Source organism: Schistocerca piceifrons, chromosome 3 (assembly GCF_021461385.2).
Source record: "Schistocerca piceifrons isolate TAMUIC-IGC-003096 chromosome 3, iqSchPice1.1, whole genome shotgun sequence".
NCBI lineage: Eukaryota > Metazoa > Arthropoda > Insecta > Orthoptera > Acrididae > Schistocerca > Schistocerca piceifrons.
Window position 1 is genome coordinate 143,615,975 of NC_060140.1, and position 21,846 is coordinate 143,637,820.

Consider the following 21,846-nt stretch of genomic DNA (forward strand, 5'->3'; position numbering starts at 1 on the left):
ATTGCAGGTGTTTACACTCCCGACGTCCTACATGTCCAGACCATTCTCCCTATCTATGATAGGCTATTAAATTTGACATTGTCCATCAATGCCATCTCTATCCAACTTGATACTGGATCCACAAGAACCATTGCCAACTGGGAAACATACTGCTGTATGGGCTCCCTTTGTCTACAAACATTTGGCAAACTGATGAAAAGCTGCAGTAATGACACCATAGAGGTCAAGGCCCAGTTCAGTAACAGGGTCCTTTGAAGGCTTGCATCCCCAGAGTCAATGCTACAGGGGCCACAAACAGCAACAATAGTCTTACTGCTGCAGGCACTAGCTTCAATGAAGATGGGATGGTTAGATAGAGGAGGAAAACTACTAAAGACATTGTTTGGCAAGCCAGATAGTGATAACATTCGGAAACTGAACAGTACACTAGAACAAGTACAATGGATAGTGGATGCTACCAAAGCTCCTGTAGAGTGTCACATCAGTCAGTTAGCAAATCTGGAATGAACTGTGCTTAATAACGCCAGAATACTAACAGAATTAACCACGGAGTTGACACAGCATATTTGGAGCACAATGTGAATGATAGATGATGATCTGGATAATGCTCAGGCCGGGTTGAACTCTGAAGGGAAGGATGATTGAGGCAATGTTATTACCCATGTTGATGGACAGTTTGAATGATGCAAGAATGGAAGTGGCTACATTGCAAAAAGTTCATCATGCGGTACACTTGCAATTGAGTTCTACATTGTTACCACCACAGCACTTTTTATATGGACTGCGCAATACGTAAGAAACATCCGCCATGGAATTATAGCAACTGATCGAGTCTATGCAGAAGGATCATACATCAGAAGTGATGAAATTAGTATGGATGGTGCAAGACTATATGTGTTGATGTGATTCTCAGTAGCAATCACGGATGCATGTTATCAGTGCTTTACCAACCATCCACGATGAGATGAGTTGCAATAGGAATGTGAGTACGTCTGAGAACAGGGGAAGTATTATTAATATCAGAATGAAGAGGGACCTCTGTGCTAAAGTCAGTGGAAACTACAAGACTGTCAGAGGTAGAATGTTATTACCTGTCCAATTAGAATGGTTCAGACTGGTGACAAGGCATGTAAGGCAGAACTGTTCTTGAGGTAAATAGAACCAGCCAAGTATAAGAGCAAAATGTTGTCACCACGCCCTTATGTTCAGAGCGTATGCATGCACTGGATCTATTTGTTTTTTCCCAGGAAGTAGTAGTAAGTAACTGTTACGACAAGGGAAGCCTAGGGGCATGAATAGGGTGAAACTTCAGGTCAGGAGGATACTACAGGTAATTAATGGTATGACCTGTGACATAATGGGCATAACTGTCTCTTTCCTGTCTGTGGTTACTGGTACAACTATCATTCAATTGACTCAGCTGATGTATTTGCCAGAGAAGACACTGGAGATGTATTGCCATCCCAAAATTTAACCCTTCTGAATGATACCCTGAACTCCTGTATTTGTTAGATAACTTATTAGCATTGCATCTGAGTCAGATCTCACTGGAGCAAGTTGTTCACAATGTGCAAGAATATCACATTAAGCAACACCACAACGTTATGACTGAGTTTCATAATCCCCAGCACTGTAGTGGTTCTGGCTGCAATTTATGTAATCTGCTTCTACATTAGACGAACAACTGTACTTCACCCTGAATTTCCTGTGCATCAGATACCGGTTAGTTGGATAACTAGCAGTGGATAAGGAATAGATTAAGAGAATAAAGATTTATTCGGTGGAGGATGAGTGATATTGTAAAACAAAATATCTATGGGCTATGTTATGGCAAAATATTATGCTAGTAACTAAGTAATGACTTATTGTTCGAAAACATAAATAGTAGGATACGTCGTTCAGCAAGCTTAACTCTGAGAAGTGATGTTGTGATTAAATGGAGGAAATTTAGATTCAAGCTCAATTGGATAAAAGTGGAAAACTAAAGCGCACAATGTAAACTTTTTTGTAAATAACTAAATAGGCTACCACGACTGGTGTCATGCTGGTTAAAATTCATCTGGGTATTGTACCACATCATATTATAAAATACTTTAAAATATAAATTGTAAAAGTAACTTTTGGACCTTACTGCAACTGCATTCCTCAGGGCATGACAGAAAGGCTGCAGTAAAACAGTTGAAACATTGGTTTTACAGTTCATGTTTTAAAGTATATTATACAATGACATGGTACAATACCCAGATGAGTTTTAAGCATCACTTATAAATGTTTATTAACACTGTTCTAGGAATACCCCAAGTCAAACCCAAGGTGGATTTGTTAAAGGGGGGAGGAGTGAAGCACCCCGCAATAACAGGCTCTGCAACTGAATAAATTAGAAGGCTTCCCCCAGTAACACAAGAGGTGAACAAAGTGGGTCAGCCCACAAGGAATACTAACATGGAAGGATCGCTGATGTTGCATGTTATATGACTTCAAGACAGAGTTAATTGCTATGCACCATAAGAGCTGAGTGCCCAAGCTGCCAATCCAGCAAAATGATGTAGGGAGAAAGAGATGCCATCATTCTGTTGACCCCACAGTGTGGAGTAAGGAAACTTAAGTCAGGTGTAAGAATGATTATTCAGATCACAGACACTGCAGAATACATCCACCACTGCCCCTGAAAGGCAAGGTTGAGACATCTTTCAGCTACAAACAAAATGTCCAGAAAGCTGACTGGTGAAGAAAATCAAGCCAAGTGAAGTCATCGTCACCTTGCCACAGCAACACATGTAAGACAGTTCCTGTTTAAATATTACTTCTGACCAGTGGCTTAATCTACTTGTACTCAGTTTTCAGCATGGAGGATGGATCTATGTTGGTCTATCCTTTGCTCGGTGAGACTGTCTTCAGTCAGTGATGGAACAGCAAGTCCTCCCTAGTGGACATTGGCACTGCAAGCTGCAGTACTGCCTTCTGAGTCAAAACTGATGGGGAGTTGTGAGCAATATCAGCCAATAAGTTTTGGAGGCCTGACCAGCAGGTCTGGGGAGCAGTCAACAATCATCATCACAGGGAGCACGCTATTGCTGCTGCCTGCTTTCTATTCCTGTGGATGTACTTCATTGCTGCAGGCCTTACACCTGTCAGAGGCTGCAATGAGGCTCAGTCGAACTACACATGCTCTGTGCAGAACTAGTGGATGCTTACTGGGGTGTCATCTAAGATGTCAGCGTGAGCTCCCTAATTATCCACTTCTCTGAGCTGCTAGTGCCAGAGGTAGTGCAGACAACACCTGCCAAGCTGCAGACAGCTACCTGTGATGTTGCTGGGCACTGAGTCCATGCTTCCACCACTGCAGCAACTGAGGCAGTGTAGGTGCACTAGTGTCAGCACATTCCAATGTGGCGAGCACCACTTCTGCCCACCACAGCTGCAGGCAGTCGTGAATGAAGTCAGCTGTATATTTTGGACCAATAAATGTTTGTTTGGTTACCGATCTTTTATTAGTTGCTTTGGGCATCAAACATGCCATCTCCCACTGAGCCACTGCTTGTGCAAGCCCAAGGCTGACAGCCTGGCTAGATCCTGGAATCGACAACCTAGCACTGTCACCTAACATGCCAGGTCACAACAGAAAGTGGGGTTCAGGAAACATTTTACACAGCTAATCAATATGTCATTCATGGGAGGAGTGTTCACAGATTACTTGAAGAGATCATGTAATGCTTCTACAGTTGGTGAACTATAATCAAAGAGAAGGGCTATACGTCACAGTCCTGTGCCACCCGTAGGCTGAAATTTTGGAAACATTTTCACATCTGTATATTATCATGGAAACACCTATAAAAGGCTTGAAGATATGGATGAACTTGATTGAATGAAGCATCTCCCAACAAAACACTGGAATTTAAATATGTTCATAAAACTATTTTATTCTGTGTGTCTTACATCTAACTGGAAAGGAAATAGTGATTTACCTTGGATTAAGAAACGCTGAAGCAAAATGTATTAGTGCATCCCAGACCAAAACAATTGTTTAATGTACATTAAAAGATACAAAAGGGTGGGAATCGAATGGAGTTCTCTGAAGATGTCAGTGACAGAATGCTGTGTGGACAAAATGCAGCCAAGAGAGAGACCCCAAGGGCACACCAGTCAGTGTGAACATATCCCTGGAGGAGGAAAATAGAGTGAAACTGTACTGCTCAACAGACACTTTTATTAGTGAAAGTATAATTTTATCCATGTTTGTGCTAGAAAAGGACTGTTTGTCAAGCCCAGCAATAACTTACTGTAAAGTAAGGAAGTTATCATAAGACTCTTGTAATATCTATTAAATATATGCCATTAAGGTTCAAATACTCTTTATAAGTCCATTCTTAATCATTGCATTGTAATATAATTCCTATTTCACAGTCCATATTTCTTCTTTGAACAGACAGCTAGTTTCCGTGTTGCATGAGAGTTGGTGTGCCTGCTTGGATGTTTCCTTGTAATAGTTCTTGAAGTGTATAAGCCATGCACTGTGGTAGTCTCTAATCCAGTTTGACTGTTTGTAATGTCACACCAAACTCATGTGAAACATGGGTAGATGCATGCAGTAGGAAGATTTTGTTCAGCACGGTTTCAGCAATTTAAAGACAGAGAAAAAAAAATCAACAATTTTCATACGAAGGTGTAATCCTGATATTTACAACAAAACAATTTGTTTATTTAGCAGTGAACATTGTGTAAACTCTTCTATTGGCCATGTTTGTTACCTGGAAAGGACAAACCTCCTTGTAACAGTAAGGATCGTGGTTATTCAGACCATAATAATCTGTACACTGAAGTTTCCAAGCATGAAAAACCAGAATCTCCTATCCACACATGGATAGCCCTGGACACATTTGATAAAAGTAGGAGTGATTTGTAAGTAGATGAACAGAAACATGCAAGCATTTTAAAGCACAATGAAGTTGAAAAAAGATTTAAAAATTATTTAAGAGTTTGAGAGCTGCCACCTGCTTTTTAGGACAACAAGAATAATCATTTTAAGGAAAGCTTCGTCTCCAACATTCAAGGCAGTTATGTAGGGTAAATTAATTTGTTGGCTGAATTTGATGACAAATTGAAAATGCAATTATTTACAACTTCTGTGTTCACTGGATTATCTTCTCTCATTCAAAATGATTTAATACAAAGTGTACATGGTGTTATGCTCTCCAAAATAAAACTCTGATGAAAGAAGTGTCATTTGTTGCTATTTTACTAGATGAAACATCAGCTGTTACAAATCTTTCACAATCATCAATAGTATTCAGATGTATAAATGACAGTGTAGGAGAACATCTTTACCCCACCTTTTTTTTAGCCAAATTATGGCTATATGCTCAATTTCAACATATCCATTCACAGAAGTGGCACTCTCTTGGACTGGCCCGGCCTTATCTGCAATAGCTCTGTGGCATGGCACTGCTATCAATTGTTGAAAATGGCAGAGGTGCCTCACAAGTTCACAGCATAAAACAACAAAATATTATTCATTTTTTATGGAACAAGGGACGAACACCCATCAAAATCCACAGAAAATGCAACCTACATATGGAGTAAAACGTATCAGTTTGAAAATTGTGAGGTGGTGGTGGTGTTGGGAGTTCACAAAAGACCATGAAGACTTGTGCGACAACGAGCATTTGAGGTGGGTCCATCTGTTGACGATTGGCAACATTTCCCGTGTGGATGCAATGATGAAAGCAGACCAATGTGTGCACCTCAATGATGTTTCCCAGGAGTTTGGCATTTTATATGGGAGTGTTTACAACATTGCTCTTGGGTCCTTGGGGTACTGGAAGGTTTTGTGCCTAAGAACCTGGATGACATGATGAAAGGCAAGTAAATGATTGCTTCACTGAATCATCTGCAGTGGTATGTCAAGGAGGGTGACAGTTTTGTGAAAATTGTTGTTACTGGTGATGAAATGTCAATACTGCATTTCACACTGGAATCAAAGCAACAGAAACATACAGGTTTGTCTGTAACAAAAAGAATTCTGTTCAGTGCTCTGTGTTGGGGAAGTAATGTTAATAGTTTTTTGGATTCATCATGGACCATTCCTGCTGGACTTCATGCCACAAGGTGCAACCATAAGTGCTGACAGTTATTGTGCCTTAATTCTGGATGTGGGCATCATGGTTATCCTCCATGACAAAGTAAAGCCAAAGGGGGCAATGAGAACAGCTGATAAGCTACAGTCATTTCACTTGGAGAGTCTGGATCACCAACCATACAGTCTGGGCCTTGCCCCTAGTGATTCCACATTTTTGGTCAGCTGAAGAAGTTCCAGACAGGACAGTGATTCATGTGCAATGATGGGGCCAAGACAGCAGTTTGATTGTGGTTCCACAGCCAGCTGGATGAATTCTACCACAGGGGCATCTCATATTTAATGCTGCAATGGGACAAATGTCTGAACCTGTGTGGGGGCGATGTGAAAAACAAGTGTAAGGTATGTAGAATAGTGCGTATATTTCTAATTACCTGTTTGTACCTTAGTTCAGCTAATAATAAAAAGGTACGGAGACTTTTTGATTAACCTTAATGCAAGGGACAAACTAAGTGGTGGTAGAGGCTCACTGCCAGTCCTGGAGCAAATTCTAGGAGTTGCTAGAATTTGCTGCCACTGTCTGGAGCACAGGGAGTTGTGCTTGTTATATTCCACTGACATAAGCATCAGCATTCCTGAAATTTTAACAACATCACATCTGGATGGTTGAGCCAAGGCTATGAAATCATCATGTCACTGACCTATGAAGGCTATCACTATCCTGCAGCCCGAGCCCCCACACCATTCACTTCGTTCATTGATGTCATAGTGTTGTCTGCCAATGGTGTGCAAGTTCAGACACCCACCCTACGAGCAATTGTAATTTTTGTTATGTGATTGTGTGAGTGTCATCATTTGCTGTCTGTACATTGTCGGGCATGAAGTGCTGCCAGCAGCAGGAGCAGCAATCAACTGGGAAGAAGAAGACTATCAGTAAGTATTTTATCCATCTATCTCTAATTATAAGTATTATGTATGGGTTTTTTATGCATAGGCTTTGTTGTTATTGTTACGGACGGGGACTCACAGATGTTCCTCCCTGAAACCACAGCAACAGCAGTCATTCTCCACAGTGGGTATTCACAATCTTTCAGACCCGGTGTCCTTCGACTGTGCCTAGCACAGCCACAGCCGGAACATGAGTCTCAGCTAAGGGGTAGCAGAATACTGCTAGACACTAATACGTACAATTTGGCTGTAAGTGGATCTAAACATGTGAATGTAGGCCTAGCACTCCACAGTGACTTTGATGTGGTGACTGAGATAGAGAACGTTCAATATCTGTGCTAGAGTGTGTATGCATGGTGTGTACGGAACTGTGTCGTATGATGTAGTTCAAAAAGAGGAAGAAGATGACTGAATACAACACATCACATATTCCTATTACCCTGTTTTATGGACTATACAATGCTATGGACTATAAGACACACCTTAATTTTAAGCAGATTTTTAATGACATTTTTACAATTTTCATTATCAGATTCCAAGGCCACGATAAAAAATTCTTAGTTTATAAAACCGAACTGACCTTTAAAATCCCTGGAAATCATCATCTGAACCTTCTTCTTCTCCTTCTTCTTCCTCTTCATCATCATCATTGTCCACTTCATTTATAAGAGGATCTTCACTGCCATTGGGAGCATTACTTATGCCACACTTCTTGAAGGATTTAACAACGTCTTCTCTCAATCTAGACCACAACAGTTTTATCCATTGACATACTTGTTTGACTTCAGGTCGTTTTAGAGCTCCCTTCAGAGTGAATTTATGTTGGGTTTCATCCATCATCCATTGTTCCACTCCTCTCTCATATACTCTCTAAATGGTTTATTTATTGAGACATCAAGAGGTTGCAATCGTGAAGTATGTTCTACCAGAATAACAGCAGAATCTGTATTTTCCAGTCTCGGTTTCTCTTTCACAGAATTTTTCAGATGACTACATAACTGATCTAGCACAAGAAGATAGCTCTTCTTCAACAAAGCACCTTTCCCTCTGTCCCACACTCTGTTAATAACTTCAAACCTGCCTCGTCCATCCAACCCTTGTCTTGTAAGTGAACAACAGCATCTGGCAGCATTTCAGAAAGTTTTTGCATTGTTTTCCGTTTGAAAATGATCATTGGATTATGTTTAGTACTGTCAGCACATCATGAAAGGCAACAGTGTAGTGCATTTTTTCGTGTCCACTTGTTTTTATAGTTACCATACAGTTTTAGCACCTTTCATGGCAACGGTTCTGTTATGTGACACATCAAACGTTAGAGGAGCTTTGTCCATACTCATTCCTGTACTTACTTCCACAATGGTTTTCTCTTGATGTTGAATAATAAAGTGATGGAAAGATTATAGTTTCCCTTCATACTCTTGTGGCAGTATCTGAGGTATTTCAGTTTCAGTTCACATGCTAAGTCTTTGATGCTTCATAAACCTGTAGCACCAACTATCACCATCCTTAAAGTCTGTTAAGTTTCACTGTAGCACCAGATTACAAGTGTGTATTTGAATCATTTTTGTACTAATTCTGTGGTATTGATAGCTACGATGCCATGGCGTAGGTACAAGTTCTTAGGTTGTCACTACGACACCAACACCAACGACAGCACCCTCAAGCCAGCGCTGTGCAGCTCTACGAGCTCCGCTCCAGATTCTCCCCATTTAATTCTGAGTAGACAACCAAGCAACATGATTTCTACTTCATAGGAGGCTAGCCATTACAGACTTTGTTACTTCAGTTACTTCAATGATAGTTTGTCCAACTACTAGTAGCTGTTAGATTTGATTGATGTACAGCTTCGCACCTATGTGCTCATCTCAGCCAAAGTTAAGTACTATCAGTTGTATATGTTCATACACCAGTAAAAGAGCTATAATCAATATGCAGTACCAAAGCGTTTCACCTTTTCCTGCTCCTACTCACTTCCTACATTCGGCCTACCCTCCAGTTTACAGGAGCAGACCCACAAGCCGCCTTCCAGGTGGGGTACAAAAGATGGCGATGAGCAGGGACTAAAATTGTTTTTTTCCCTCTCTTATCTTCTTTTTGCTCGGTCCTGTTTTCTTTTCATTCTTGCCCAGTGTGCCTATATCTGAGTGCTCCCACCTTTCGCTATACGACTTTCATTTGTGTAAACCATGGCTTCGCCACAGCAACAGGCTTTGCTGTCCGATCTTGTACGTTTTCAGGTTCAGCAAATGACGCAGCTGCTTGCTGCCACCAATGGACTGGTCACACTACAAACTGCAGCTACTACAGCGCCTCTGACGCCACCACCTGTACCAACGCCATCGCCGACGGTGTCGCCATTTCGTGCCTTCAATCCTGATGTTGAACGCTGGCCAGAATACATCGCCCAGCTCGAGGCACACTTCGCAGGATACAACATACCAGGTACAGAGCGGCTTGCCTTTTTCATTGCCAACACAGGTGTTGTGTTACACCGCGTGCTCATCAAATTGTTTCCCACCATCCTCGCAGAAACTAAAACTTACGAGAAAGTGAGTGATGCTTCGAACTCCCACTTCTGTGACAGTTGAAATGTGGTAGCTGCATGCTACAAATTCTTTCATCTCTGGCGTGGCCCTACTCAGTCCAATAAATTTTGGTTAGCGAACCTTCAGGGACTAACTTCTGATTGTGACTTTAATTGCTCATATGCAGATATAATGTTTAGAGATGCTATTGTGCAGAATGTGGTGGATCAACGCATCCGTGAACAAATCCTCATATTTAAAAACCCATCTCTGCAGGAAGTTGTGGACTTGCTGGACAGAAAAGATATATTAGGTATGGCTACTTCTGCATTCAACATGACTCCACGTGTGTGTACTGTTAGTGTGGCACAACACGTGCCCTCACAGCCAGCCCCAGCACAGCTCACCATGCCATGCCCTCGCACACGAGTAAACAAGTTTCCAACCAGGCACCTACTCAGAAACTGAAACTATGTCTGAACTGCTTTCTTGCCCACCCACGGGGCAGTTGTCCATCCTGTCAAGCACAGTGTTATTTTTGTAATAAGAAAGGACATGTGCAAGCTGTGTGCAGTAAGAGAATCTCTAATTCACAACTTGTCTCCCATTCGCATGACTCGCGTGGGTGTCACCGCAACGGGAACTGCCGTGATCATGATTCACCTCAGCCTATGGATGTTAATGCAGCTTCATGTGCTTCTACAGCTTGTTGTGTGAATCAAGTTTTGCCAGACACTTCCTCTCACACTCAGTGCGATGCGAGAAAACTTTTTGTGACTTTGAACATTTGTGGATGTTCTGTTCGCACGCATCTGGACACTGGTGCATCAGTTTCTTTACTGAACAGATCAACATATGACTTACTTGGTTCACCCCCACTTTATCGTTAGCATTCCACATTGACTGCATTTACCGGACAGGAAATCTCAGTGCTCGGCATGTATAGTTTACTAGCCAGGTATGGTGCAACGACTCATACAGTGTCTTTCCATGTGCTCCGCTCTAGTAATGCTACGAACATTTTTGGCATGGACGCATTTGACCTTTTTGGCCTCGCAATTCAGGACAATGTACTTTGCATCAATGCTAGTGACCCTGCAGACAGCGTTGCTGCCCTATGAAATGATTTTGCTGAACTCTTTTCTGATGGGCTTGGTTGTGCCGCAGACTTTGCAGCACATGTTGTACTTAAAGACTATGCCATGCCTATTTTCTGGTTTGCACGCCTGGTACTGCATGCACTGCGTGACGCCGTAGATGCTGACCTTACGAATTTGCAAGACAGTGGTGTCATTGAACTTGTTTCTACTTCACCATGGGCTTCGCCTATTGTGTGTGTGAAAAACCAAACGGTCATCTCAGTATTGATGCTGACTTTAAGTCTACAGTAAATCCCCAGACAGTGGTAGCTACGTTTCCCTTACCGCGTCCTGAAGACATTTTTGATAGGCTTGGTGCGGGAAAATTCTTTTCCACGATTGACTTGAGGGACACATACTTTCAGATTCCACTTGATGAACAGTTGCAGCACTACTTTGTGATCAACACCCACCTTGGATTGTTCAAGTTTCATCACCTTCCATTCGGTTGTGCTTCAGCTCCTGCAATTTTTCAGTCTTATTTGCAGCAGTTGTGTGCCACTGTCCCTGGTTGTTCCAATTATCTGGGCGATATAGTTGTCTCAGGTCGCACCCCTGACGAACATTTGCAGAATTTGCATGCCTTATTTACTGTACTTTTGCAGGCAGGACTAAAGTGTAACAGAGACATGTGCAAATTTTTTAAAACTGAGATTCAGTATTTAGGACATATGATTAATGGACAGAGTATCCACCTCTCGCCGTCACATCTCAGTGTGATTAGAGACTTGCCAACACCCAAGAACTTGAAAGAACTTTTGTCTGTGTTGGAAAAATTTACATATTATATTCGGTTTATACCAAATGCAGCACAGATTGCAGTGCCTTTGCATCGCCTTCGGCATAAAAACGTTCCTTTTGTTTGGAATGTGATGCTGCTTTCCACACGCTCAAATCTGCTTTGTTGAGTGATCACTGTTTGATTCCTTTCGATCCTTCCAAACCAGTTGTTTTGGCTGTCGATGCATCTTCTCATGGCATTGGAGTGGTTCTCTCACACCATATTAATTCTGTCGATCGTCCGATCACTTCTGCATCTAAGTTACCCACTTCTGCCCAGCAAAACTATTCTCAAATTGAGAAAGAAGCTTTAGCTATTGTATATGGGGTGGCAAAGCTTCATGATTCTTTGTACGGTTACAAGTTCGATTTGGTCACTGATCATAAGCCTTTGAGATCGTTGTTTCACCCGTCAAAGCCAGTTCTGGCCCGTACTGCACAAAAGTTGCAACGTTGGTCTTTGTTCTTGTCTAAGTACAATTACGAAATTTTGTTTTGGCCTACAGCCCAGCATGGCAATGCTGTCTGCTTTGTCTCATCTACCTATCGGTCCTGATGCAGTATTTGATTCTTCCAAATTGTCATGCATGTTTATTGATTCACAAGATAAGGGATTAACTGATGGTTTTCCAGTGGATTTTCGTCGCATTGCTTCCGCGACAGCCGCCATTGCTTGTTTGTAGAGTCTTTTGCAGTATATTCGTACTCAGTGGCCTCCATCTGCTATCCAGATTAGTGATCCCCTTGTATGGCATTACTTTGCACAATGTCACAACTTGTCTGTACACCAAGGTGTTATCTTGTTATGAACTGACAATGATCAGTCTCATGTGGTTGTACCTCGTTCGATGCAGTCGGAAATCCTCCGGGTGCTGCACGCTGGTCATTGGGGTATAGTGCAGATGAAGCAATAAGCACGTCATCACTGCACTTGGGTTGGCATTGATAAACAAACTGAGAATTTGCTTGCTAATTTTCGCTCTTGCGCAGAGCATCGATTTGCTCCCTGCCAGCACTTCTTTCTGTGGCCAACTCCTACTGCACCTTTGCAGTGCATTCATGTTGATTTTGCGGGTCCTTTCTGGGACACCCACTGGTTGATAGTTATTGATGCGTACAGAAACTTCCTTTTTGTTTGAAGCGTTCTGTGCTGCTAATGACATACGCCTTCTGACATCAGCCCCGTTCCACCCTCAGTTGTACAGCGAGGTTGAGCGCTTTGTGCGTACGTTTAAGTTGCAGATGACCAATTTGCGCGCCACGCACTCTCGCGAGTGTGCACTCTGGACTTTCATTGCTTCATATTGCTCCCAGCCGCACGGCACCCGTTCCCCAGTGGAATTGCTACATGGTCGCAAACATTGGTCGCTCCTGCAGCTATTGCACCCGCCGTCGTGCGCTCCCACCGCTTCGCCTCGTTCTCGCTTAGCACCGCTTGATTAGGTGTTCTATCGCGTTTTCTCTGACAGGCAGCGCTGGGAAAAGGGGCGCATTCTTCGCCCATCTTGGCCACGCCTTATTTGTCATTTCTGGCCCCTCCGGCACTGTCAATCAACACCGGAATCAATTCCGTTTGTGCCGTCCTCGGTTTTCTGCAGCTGGTTGTTTTCCAGCAGAATTGGAGGAAGCTTCCTGGCAGATTAAAACTGTGTGCCAGTCCAAGACTCGAACTCAGGACCTTTGCCTTTCGCGGGCAAGTGCTCTACCGATTGAGCTACCCAAGCACGACTCACGACCCATCCTCACAGTTTTAATTCCGCCAGTACCTCGTCTCCTACCTTCCAAACTTCACAGAAGCTCTCCTGCGAACCTTGCAGAATTAGCACTCCTGGAAGAAAGGATATTGCGGAGACATGGCTTAGCCACAGCCTGGGGGATGTTTCTAGAATGAAATTTTCACTCTACAGTGGAGTGTGCGCTGATATGAAACTTCCTGCCAGATTAAAACTGTGTGCCGAACCGAGACTTCGCAGGAGAGCTTCTGTGAAGTTTGGAAGGTAGGAGACGAGGTACTGGCGGAATTAAAGCTGTGAGGATGGGGCGTGAGTTGTGCTTGGGTAGCTCAGTCAGTAGAGCACTTGCCCGCAAAAGGCAAAGGTCCCGAGTTCGAGTCTCGGTCCGGCACACAGTTTTAATCTGCCAGGAAGTTTCATATCAGCCCACACTCCGCTGTCGAGCGAAAATTTCATTCTAGAATTGGAGGCTTCGCGGCTTCGGCCGCCTCAGCCCATGACTCCACCGATGGCGTCTTCGCCGCTTGCGCCCCCGCCACGAGCGCTCCTGCCATCGGCGCCGCTGCTGGTCCGGTCACCTGCACCGGACGGGCGCCTCTTGCCGCCGCCATGGCCCACTTCCGGTCGCTGCTGTCGCCACTGCTGTGTACCTCCATGGTGCTGGAACCAATGGACACTGAGGCTGCCGTCACACTGCCGCTGCCCATGGAGTTTGTTGCTCTGCCTCCTCACCTGAGCATACCCAGTGGCAGTGTGCAACCTGGGCAGGTTTTTCATGGGGCATTTTCCTCGGCCCCTCGCGAGCAATTCGGGGTCGCTGGTGGGCAGCACGCCCCGGCGTGCCCGCCTCCTCAGTTGCGCCGCCCCTGGGTCCCTCCATCAGCCGTTGAAAGCCCTACTCAATGACAGTGCGCTGTTTCAGGGGGAAGGGGTGTGGTATCGATAGCTACGATGCCACAGTGTAGGTAAAAGTTCTTATGTTGACACTAAAACATTGATGGCAGCGCCCTCTGGTCGGTGCTGTGCAGCTCTACGAGCACCACTCCAGATTCTCCCCATCTGATTCTGAGTAGACGACCAAGCAACATGGTTTCTACTTCATAGGGGGTGAGCCATTACAGAGTTTGTTACTTCAGTTACTTCAATGATAATTTGTCCAACTACAAGTAGCTGTTAGATCTGATTGATGTACAGCTTCACACCTATGTGCTCATCTCAGCCAAAGTTAAGTATTATCAGTTGTGTATGTTCATACGCCAGTAAAAGAGCTATAACCAGTACGCAGTACCAAAGCATTTCACCTTTTCCTGCTCCTACTCACTTCCTACATTCGGCCTACCCTTCAGTTTACAGGAGCAGACCCACACGCTGCCTTCCAGGCGGGATACAAAAATTTGCAGTGCCATTTTGATAGTGTCCTTGAATCTATTTCAATGCGCCATCTTGTAGTTTCGACAATTATGCAGTCAGTCCTCTGTTTGCACATTTAGTCTTCCTCATTTTTTTCAGTTGTTCCTTACTAGCCCATCAATCCTGATATAGCTTTTTCTGTTTGTGGAGGGCCGAAACACCGCTCAGTTGCTCTGTTTCCATGTTCTTGTGCATATGCTATTACTTTCAATTTATAGCCCGCATCGTATGAACATGTTTTGTGTCCATTACGGAACTAGCTGCTAACAAAAATATTGTACTGTTACCGACAACACAAATCACTTTCAATTCAAGTTCGCTAGCACAGTATACTGCAATGAAGCGTCACATGCTAGACAATGCTCTGGGGTTGTGACGGCGGGGCGGGAGAGAGACAGTGTTAGCGGGCTTGTGAATCACTGCAACTTATGTGTATCGCATCAGTGCACTACTGCTGCCAGCTGAATCCAATGTTGCCAGATGGAGATGCGTTTCCTGTGGCATCATGTATATGGTCATTTTTAAGACTGAAGGGAATTTTAAATCAGTCACTGGACATTTCGAGTGTGAGACGCACCTGAATTTTGGAGACATTTTTCCGAATAGAAAAGTGCTCTTTTAGTTCCTAAAATACAGTAACATTAACATGTTATAGTAGAAGGCGTCAATTGTCACTATGTGTAGAGAGGCAGTGCTTGAGCTAAAATTATATAGATCGAGGACTTTTCTAAATACACTGATGCAACAAATTAAGTTATGGTTTATTAGCATTAGCAATACAGTTTTCAAAATTGTTTCACAAACTTAAAAAACATTCTTTTCTCAAAAAGAGATTGATTATTTTCAGAGATGCATCATACTAATACACATAATTATTTTGTGTACATGTCTAGCAGTATCTGATTGCTAATGTGTGGAGATATATCATATTAATACTAAGAGAGGAGGAGAATGATTTTATATACAATATGTACATAAAGTATCCGATTACTGTAATACGTCACACAAATACGACTACTGTGGATTTTATTTTTATATAGAATATTTACACTGTATGGAGGCTAACAGCAGCAGGTGAGGAAGAATGAACCACACGTACACGCATTCATACTCACACATAAAATATACATACAATCAAACATAGAGTGCAAAAAACGTGTACATAGTACACATAATAATGATATATACAATTTGCAAACACACACACACACACACACACACACACACACACACACACACACACCGATGGAATGACATAGGCTCTCCTAGTAGTCATCAATAGTAACAGTCTACGAGGTCGCTCACTGCACACCCTTATAGTGCGTTTAAAATTAGTTGCGGCCTTTGTCGTATGTCTCAGCGGCGGGGACGTGACGCCGTTGCCTCGTTAACACCAACAGCTAGCTGACTTTCCCTGCCACGCCGCCAGCAGTTCTGCTGGTACCGGTAAAGCGCCCCATCACTCCGTGGGTAAACAGTACGACGTGGTGTCGCGCATTAGAGGCACGTACGTTCATTAGCTCTCGTTGTAAAAGATATTTTCTGGCGTTGAAGTGTTCTACAGCCGTCAGAAATTGTGAACGAGTGTTTTGTGTTGACGCTGCATTAATAGTAACAGTACAGCACGCCTGAAAAAACAAGATTCACAATAAAAGCGGACGTTCAGGAACACATCACTGACTGAAAATAATGTTCTGTTTCAAAATATTCCTCCGAATTCGACAGTAATAGACATTGCGCCAATTCACTGTGTTGTGATGGAAAAGCTACAACAATGCAGTGGATCAAAGCGGATATTGGTTCTGAATCCAACGAAATGCTCAACTGGCTACAGTTGAACAAATTTAAATCCGAGTGAGAACATGTTCAGTGAAGTTAAAATGCTGAAAGAAGAAGCCATTGGAAATGTTACACCACACGACAGGTCTCGAGTTGTCAGCCATACCAAGAAGGTAGTTGAGGAGAGATTAATTCACTAAGTATGTGTTACCGTGTTAAAATCTTCGTCTTTTGTCAAAACACAGTATAGTTTACAAATATTCATCTCACTTACATTCTAATGCAGTTGAAATTGTGACAGAATGATCAAATAGTGTGTTATCAAACTAGTAGCTGAGGGCAAGTGAGGTCAACAGTTCATGAAACAGCCCATTCTCAGAACAAAATAAATGCGTAACTACTTCACTTCCATTGTCACAAAACCCTCGGCAATACTCGTTTGCTTCGAAAAAACCTGTAGTTCCTTGATTATCGCAGCGGATATGAAAGTTTCGCATATTAATCATATGGCAAAATACTCTATGTGTGCTATCATTTGCGAAAATCATGTTTCGATACCTCGAACGGTTTGTGAGGTTCGTGTGATTTATGACTATTTCTTTCTGGTCTTTTCGTTGACGCGTGCTTTCATGACGGAGTGGTTTACATACATTTCATTTTCTCGAGACTGCGGACAGATCCCTTCAAGTTTAAAGAATAATTCAGTATGTTTTCCACATTTCATACGGAGCAACATAGGGCCTAACATGCAGGAAACGCAGATTCATAGTGGCCCTTAATTTTCCACTGCAAACATTAAGAATCTCTTGTAGTAGTTTACCCTGATTTTGAAATATGACAATTATTACGAGTATTAACGAAATGTTACGCAGTTCGGCATGAAGCTGACGAATTAACCTATAAGATGTGCGAGGATCAGATGTTTTTAGGTGACAGTTTTTTTTTTCGACCAGCTTGCGCTTCTTGATGTTCGTGTACTGACGCGTCCAGCTCACATTGGCAAATACGCTTCCGTCCATTCGACACTCGTTCGGCACTAAACTCATAAACTGTCAAAAGTCGCAACTAATTTTAAACACACTATAGTCTATCTTTGGGTTGAACCTGCATCTATACGATAGGCATACGTCTTGGATGAGCCTCGGAAACTCCACAATCTGCGAGCCATTCGCTTCATCTTTCATCAGGTCGATAACCTTCTTGTTCGCATGTATTATGCCGTGAGAATTATCGTCCACGTAGCCAGAGTTGTCGAATTCCTCGGGATTGTACCTTATTACTTCGTGTGGATCACAGCCTTTTACCCAATAGTTGAAACTGTATGTATCCATATAAAGTACCTTGGAAACAGCGATTTTTGGTTTTAGCTACTCTATATTGGAGTGTCTATTTAAGGAGAACTTAAAACATCACTCACAATTTTTATCAACTGTAGTAGTAGCAGGGCAGAGCAAGTGATTTCAATATTATTCAAGATATACCTGAATTGCTTAGAAAACCAGATTTTATGAACGATACATACCATACTTAAAAGTTCGGCTGTTATACTCAATCATTTGTACTTCATCTCATTAGTTGTTCTGAAAGACAATTGAATGAGAGAGTAAAGCTCAAGTAAAAATAAAACGCAATGCATTTCTAATCTGCCTGTAGGTGTTCTGACCAGACTCGAGTTTTCAAGAGAATACAGTTTTCAAAAGATACGGAACTTTCGCCAGTTTTTTTACACTTGTTCTGAAATCGTTCGTTTTTTTCCTTCTTCCAAAAATCTGTATCGTCCGATTTAACAGTTTAATGGGGATACCTAGCGGCTGCGTGTACAAGTAGTGCTTTGTCGGAAAGTGTTTTCTTCTGCAATCTCTGCAGTTCGACCATCGACAGTTTCTTTACCTTGTCCTTACATCGTTATATGTGTATATCTTCCCTGTAAATGCATTGATTGTGTTGTGAATTTGTTGTGCTGAAGTTGTGTGTTTACTTTTTCGTAAACTTGTATTTCTGTTGTGGTTTCACATTCGTCGCTTTCCGCTGAAGTACAATGAGTGGTAAAGCAGCATATAGCTCACCGTTAGGACCTAGGGAATCAATAAGTTCTACTGGTTTAAATTTCAACAGCTTTGCAAAGCCATTAGGGCAGTTTTCACCCCGTCAGTTTAGTTCTCCATCTAGTAGCTCGCCAAGTTCGGCACAAGAAGGAGATTTTATACCGCTTGGCTATAGTAGTCCTATAAAGCACTCTAGTCAAAGAGGAAGGGGGAACTGGAAGGGGTCCCGTCGCAGTAGTAATAGCCCTGCTAATTCGGGTTTCAGTTCTAGTTGCAGCCCGTACACTGTAAATAGGCCGCAGAAGTTCTCTTTTAATAGGCGTAGTAGAGTAAGTCTGTCGATTATATTGACAATTCAGTTTTAATGTAATGAAACAAAAATCTCATGGCTGTTTTTCTTTTTCAGGGAGGTCATGGAAATTCTAGCAGTACGAGTTACTCAGATGATATATCCCTATACGTCAACCATTCTATGGTTGAAGACCCGTGGTCAAACCTTGAGAAAAAGTTAAAGAACAGTAGAAATTCAGGTGCTAGCACCGTACTTACTATGAGTGATTCAGATTACATGGGCGACTCCCAGGGAAACCAAAGCAGCACGTCATCCGACGATGCATCATCATGAAAACAAGCAAGATTCGTTCAGAAAGTGTTTTGTGAGCGTTGACGCCGTTGTCAGCTATTGTTTCGCTGTTAATCATCATTGTGCGTCAATTTGTTTTCCATCGTTGTGCAAAAGTGCACAGTTGATTTATTGTTTCAACAGTTTTGTGTGTGCGTGTGTGTGTGTGTGTGTGTGTGTGTGTGTGTGTGTGTGTGTGTGTGACAGAGAGAGAGGGGGGGGGGGGGAGTACTAGAAAAATTGAATTCTGAACTCTAGCAACTCTAGCATTAAGTGATGAGGTATTAGATCAATTTGCCCTCATCAATGTCACAACATGTACAAATTACATTGCAATAAGAAGCTGGCTGTTCAAAAGTTTTTGTAAATTCATGAAAAGAATATTTTAAAACTTATTGAGTGCAAATAGCTGTATATTGAATCATGAGAGAGAGCTCAAGAACAGTACAAATAAGATATTGACAATTGTGAAAATACAACGCTATAGTGAGTTTTAGACAGTGCCTTACTTTCATCTCTGTGGTAGATGTGGATACGCTAATTCATTTCAAACCAGGGAGGTATTATTCACTGGTATTAAAAATCTTCAACACAGCTAGTTCGTCTACGGAGACATGAATCTGAAGCAGTGCCCCAGAAACTTACTCATCATTATCCTTGTCCCAAATTTAGTCTGTGGTTACATAGCATCATTTGGTATTGGCAGAGACATAGCCTAGTTTGTTTCCATACTGAGAAAATGGAACAGTCTTGAAAGTGCTAGTGAGTGTATCTTAGCTGTCAAGAGAAGGAAACTAGTAGGAGATGTGATCACAACTGTTGTTTATGCTGAAAAAAAAAAAGAATTTTTGTTACTTCATTTTATGTTTTGTGATAAACAAATTAGTGACTGCTGTCCCCATAGTCCTGCATATCCTGCAGGATACTGCTGATGAGAGATCCCATTCAGAGCTGCATATGATAAGCAGGCAAGAAGTGGGAATATCTTGCATCAAGATCTCACCACAAAAGACATTTATGTAGCATTTTATATGAGGGGTTGCAGGAACTTAAATGTGACAGTGTACTTTCACTTGTCACAGTGACTGCATTTTGCTGGAAGGTAACATACTTCTAACTATCTAAATCTTGAGAAAGTACTGTAATCATTACATGAAAGTTTCCGTGAACATTGTTTTCTATAAATACTTATCACAGTTTTATAAGCTATAGTAAACTGTGATAGTAGTTGACCCTATATGTTTCCTCTTCTACTCATCAAGCTTGTAATTTGTGTTAGCTGGTTCTTTAAATCACCTCAGTGGTAATGATGTGTGATTACCATATTTATACAATTATATTTTTTGACCACCATGTTAAGTTATTCATAATGATTTACTAGCATGGAGAGAATTTTTTTCTCTGCAGTGTGTTTTTATGAAGCTAAATATTGAATGATAAAGAACTATCATGAGACATGATAGCATATTCTGTATTTTGGCAGAGTATTGCTGCTCCACATATCTGAAATGTTTTCTACATAAGAAATAAATGATAGAATATTCTAAAAATTTGTTAGTATCTGCTTTGTGAAATGTAGTAAATTCAATCTCAGATCAGAGATTTTTTTATATATATTTTCATCCATTGATATTCGTATCCTAATACAGGTAGTAGTCCTCTGAGTTTTCTGTTGGATGGTAATAAATAATTTCTTTGTTGTTGTTGTTAGAATATTCTAAAAATTTGTTAGTATCTGCTTTGTGAAATGTAGTAAATTCAATCTCAGATCAGAGATTTTTTTATATATATTTTCATCCATTGATATTCGTATCCTAATACAGGTAGTAGTCCTCTGAGTTTTCTGTTGGATGGTAATAAATAATTTCTTTGTTGTTCACATAAATCTCATGACTTTCAACTGTAATTTCTACAACAGATTTGTCAGTGTTACCACAGTTAACCATTTTGTGGCTAAAACTTAGAAATAGGAGGTCTTCCATTATGGTCAGTATTAGGCTCACACTGTCACTAGCAAAAATAATAATAATAAAAAAAAAAAAACATGACTGATTTTGGTAGTGTCCCACGAACCTAACTAAGTCAGTGTTTTCATTTGAACATAGGATTTTCATATGTGATGTTTTTTATGTATAGAGATTTTATTAGGGTGACAAATATGGAAAAATTATAACAAATCAGCCTATCGAAACACGTTTGAATAAAAAGTTACAAAAGAAAATTTGGAGGTTGCTTTGATACAGCCTGTACCAATGTTGTCTTCTTTCAACATTCTTCGAAGTTTGCTGGGACATATCCATCCTACTAACTTTAAAAGATGTACAACCAGAACAGTTACACAAGAGAATAGTAATTTTTTTTTTTTTTTCAAAACGTTGCCTGTAATGCATAAAGAAACACAGTTAGTCACTTCAGACATCCTTGGAAACAGGTGACATTTATTAACACATGCTGCCCAACTAATCTAATCTTGATCACTCTCAGCTTTCTGTATAATCATCCCATGGTCTGTATTTTCTTCCAAATTTTGAAATCTTGATGCTTAACAGTAGCAATAGACATCCCAACTGCGAATTTCACTAGCGGAACATATGTGTCACATCAACCACAAAAGGGTTAGCATAATGTCCAATTCAATTATAAATTCCTTTTCTGTCTGGGAAGGAAACCTTCAGTGATACAGTAGCATTTCCTTCTAGCATAGTAGATTGTTTGTACATGGCTTACATTGTGGTCATTGTAACTCTGTCAGTGCTGTGAAGTATGACTTTCACAAGTAATTAACTAATTTG

At 41.5% G+C, this 21,846-nt stretch overlaps 1 protein-coding gene across 1 annotated transcript; it reads left to right on the forward strand.

Moving 5' to 3' along the window:
* The first annotated feature begins 18,323 nt into the window (after positions 1 to 18,323).
* Positions 18,324 to 20,726, forward strand: LOC124789307. The gene is made up of 2 exons (XM_047256619.1): positions 18,324 to 18,761; positions 18,839 to 20,726. Exons 1-2 carry the CDS (start codon positions 18,426 to 18,428, stop codon positions 19,055 to 19,057), a joined length of 555 nt encoding a protein of 184 aa, XP_047112575.1. The 5' UTR covers positions 18,324 to 18,425; the 3' UTR covers positions 19,058 to 20,726.
* Positions 20,727 to 21,846: the final 1,120 nt, after the last annotated feature.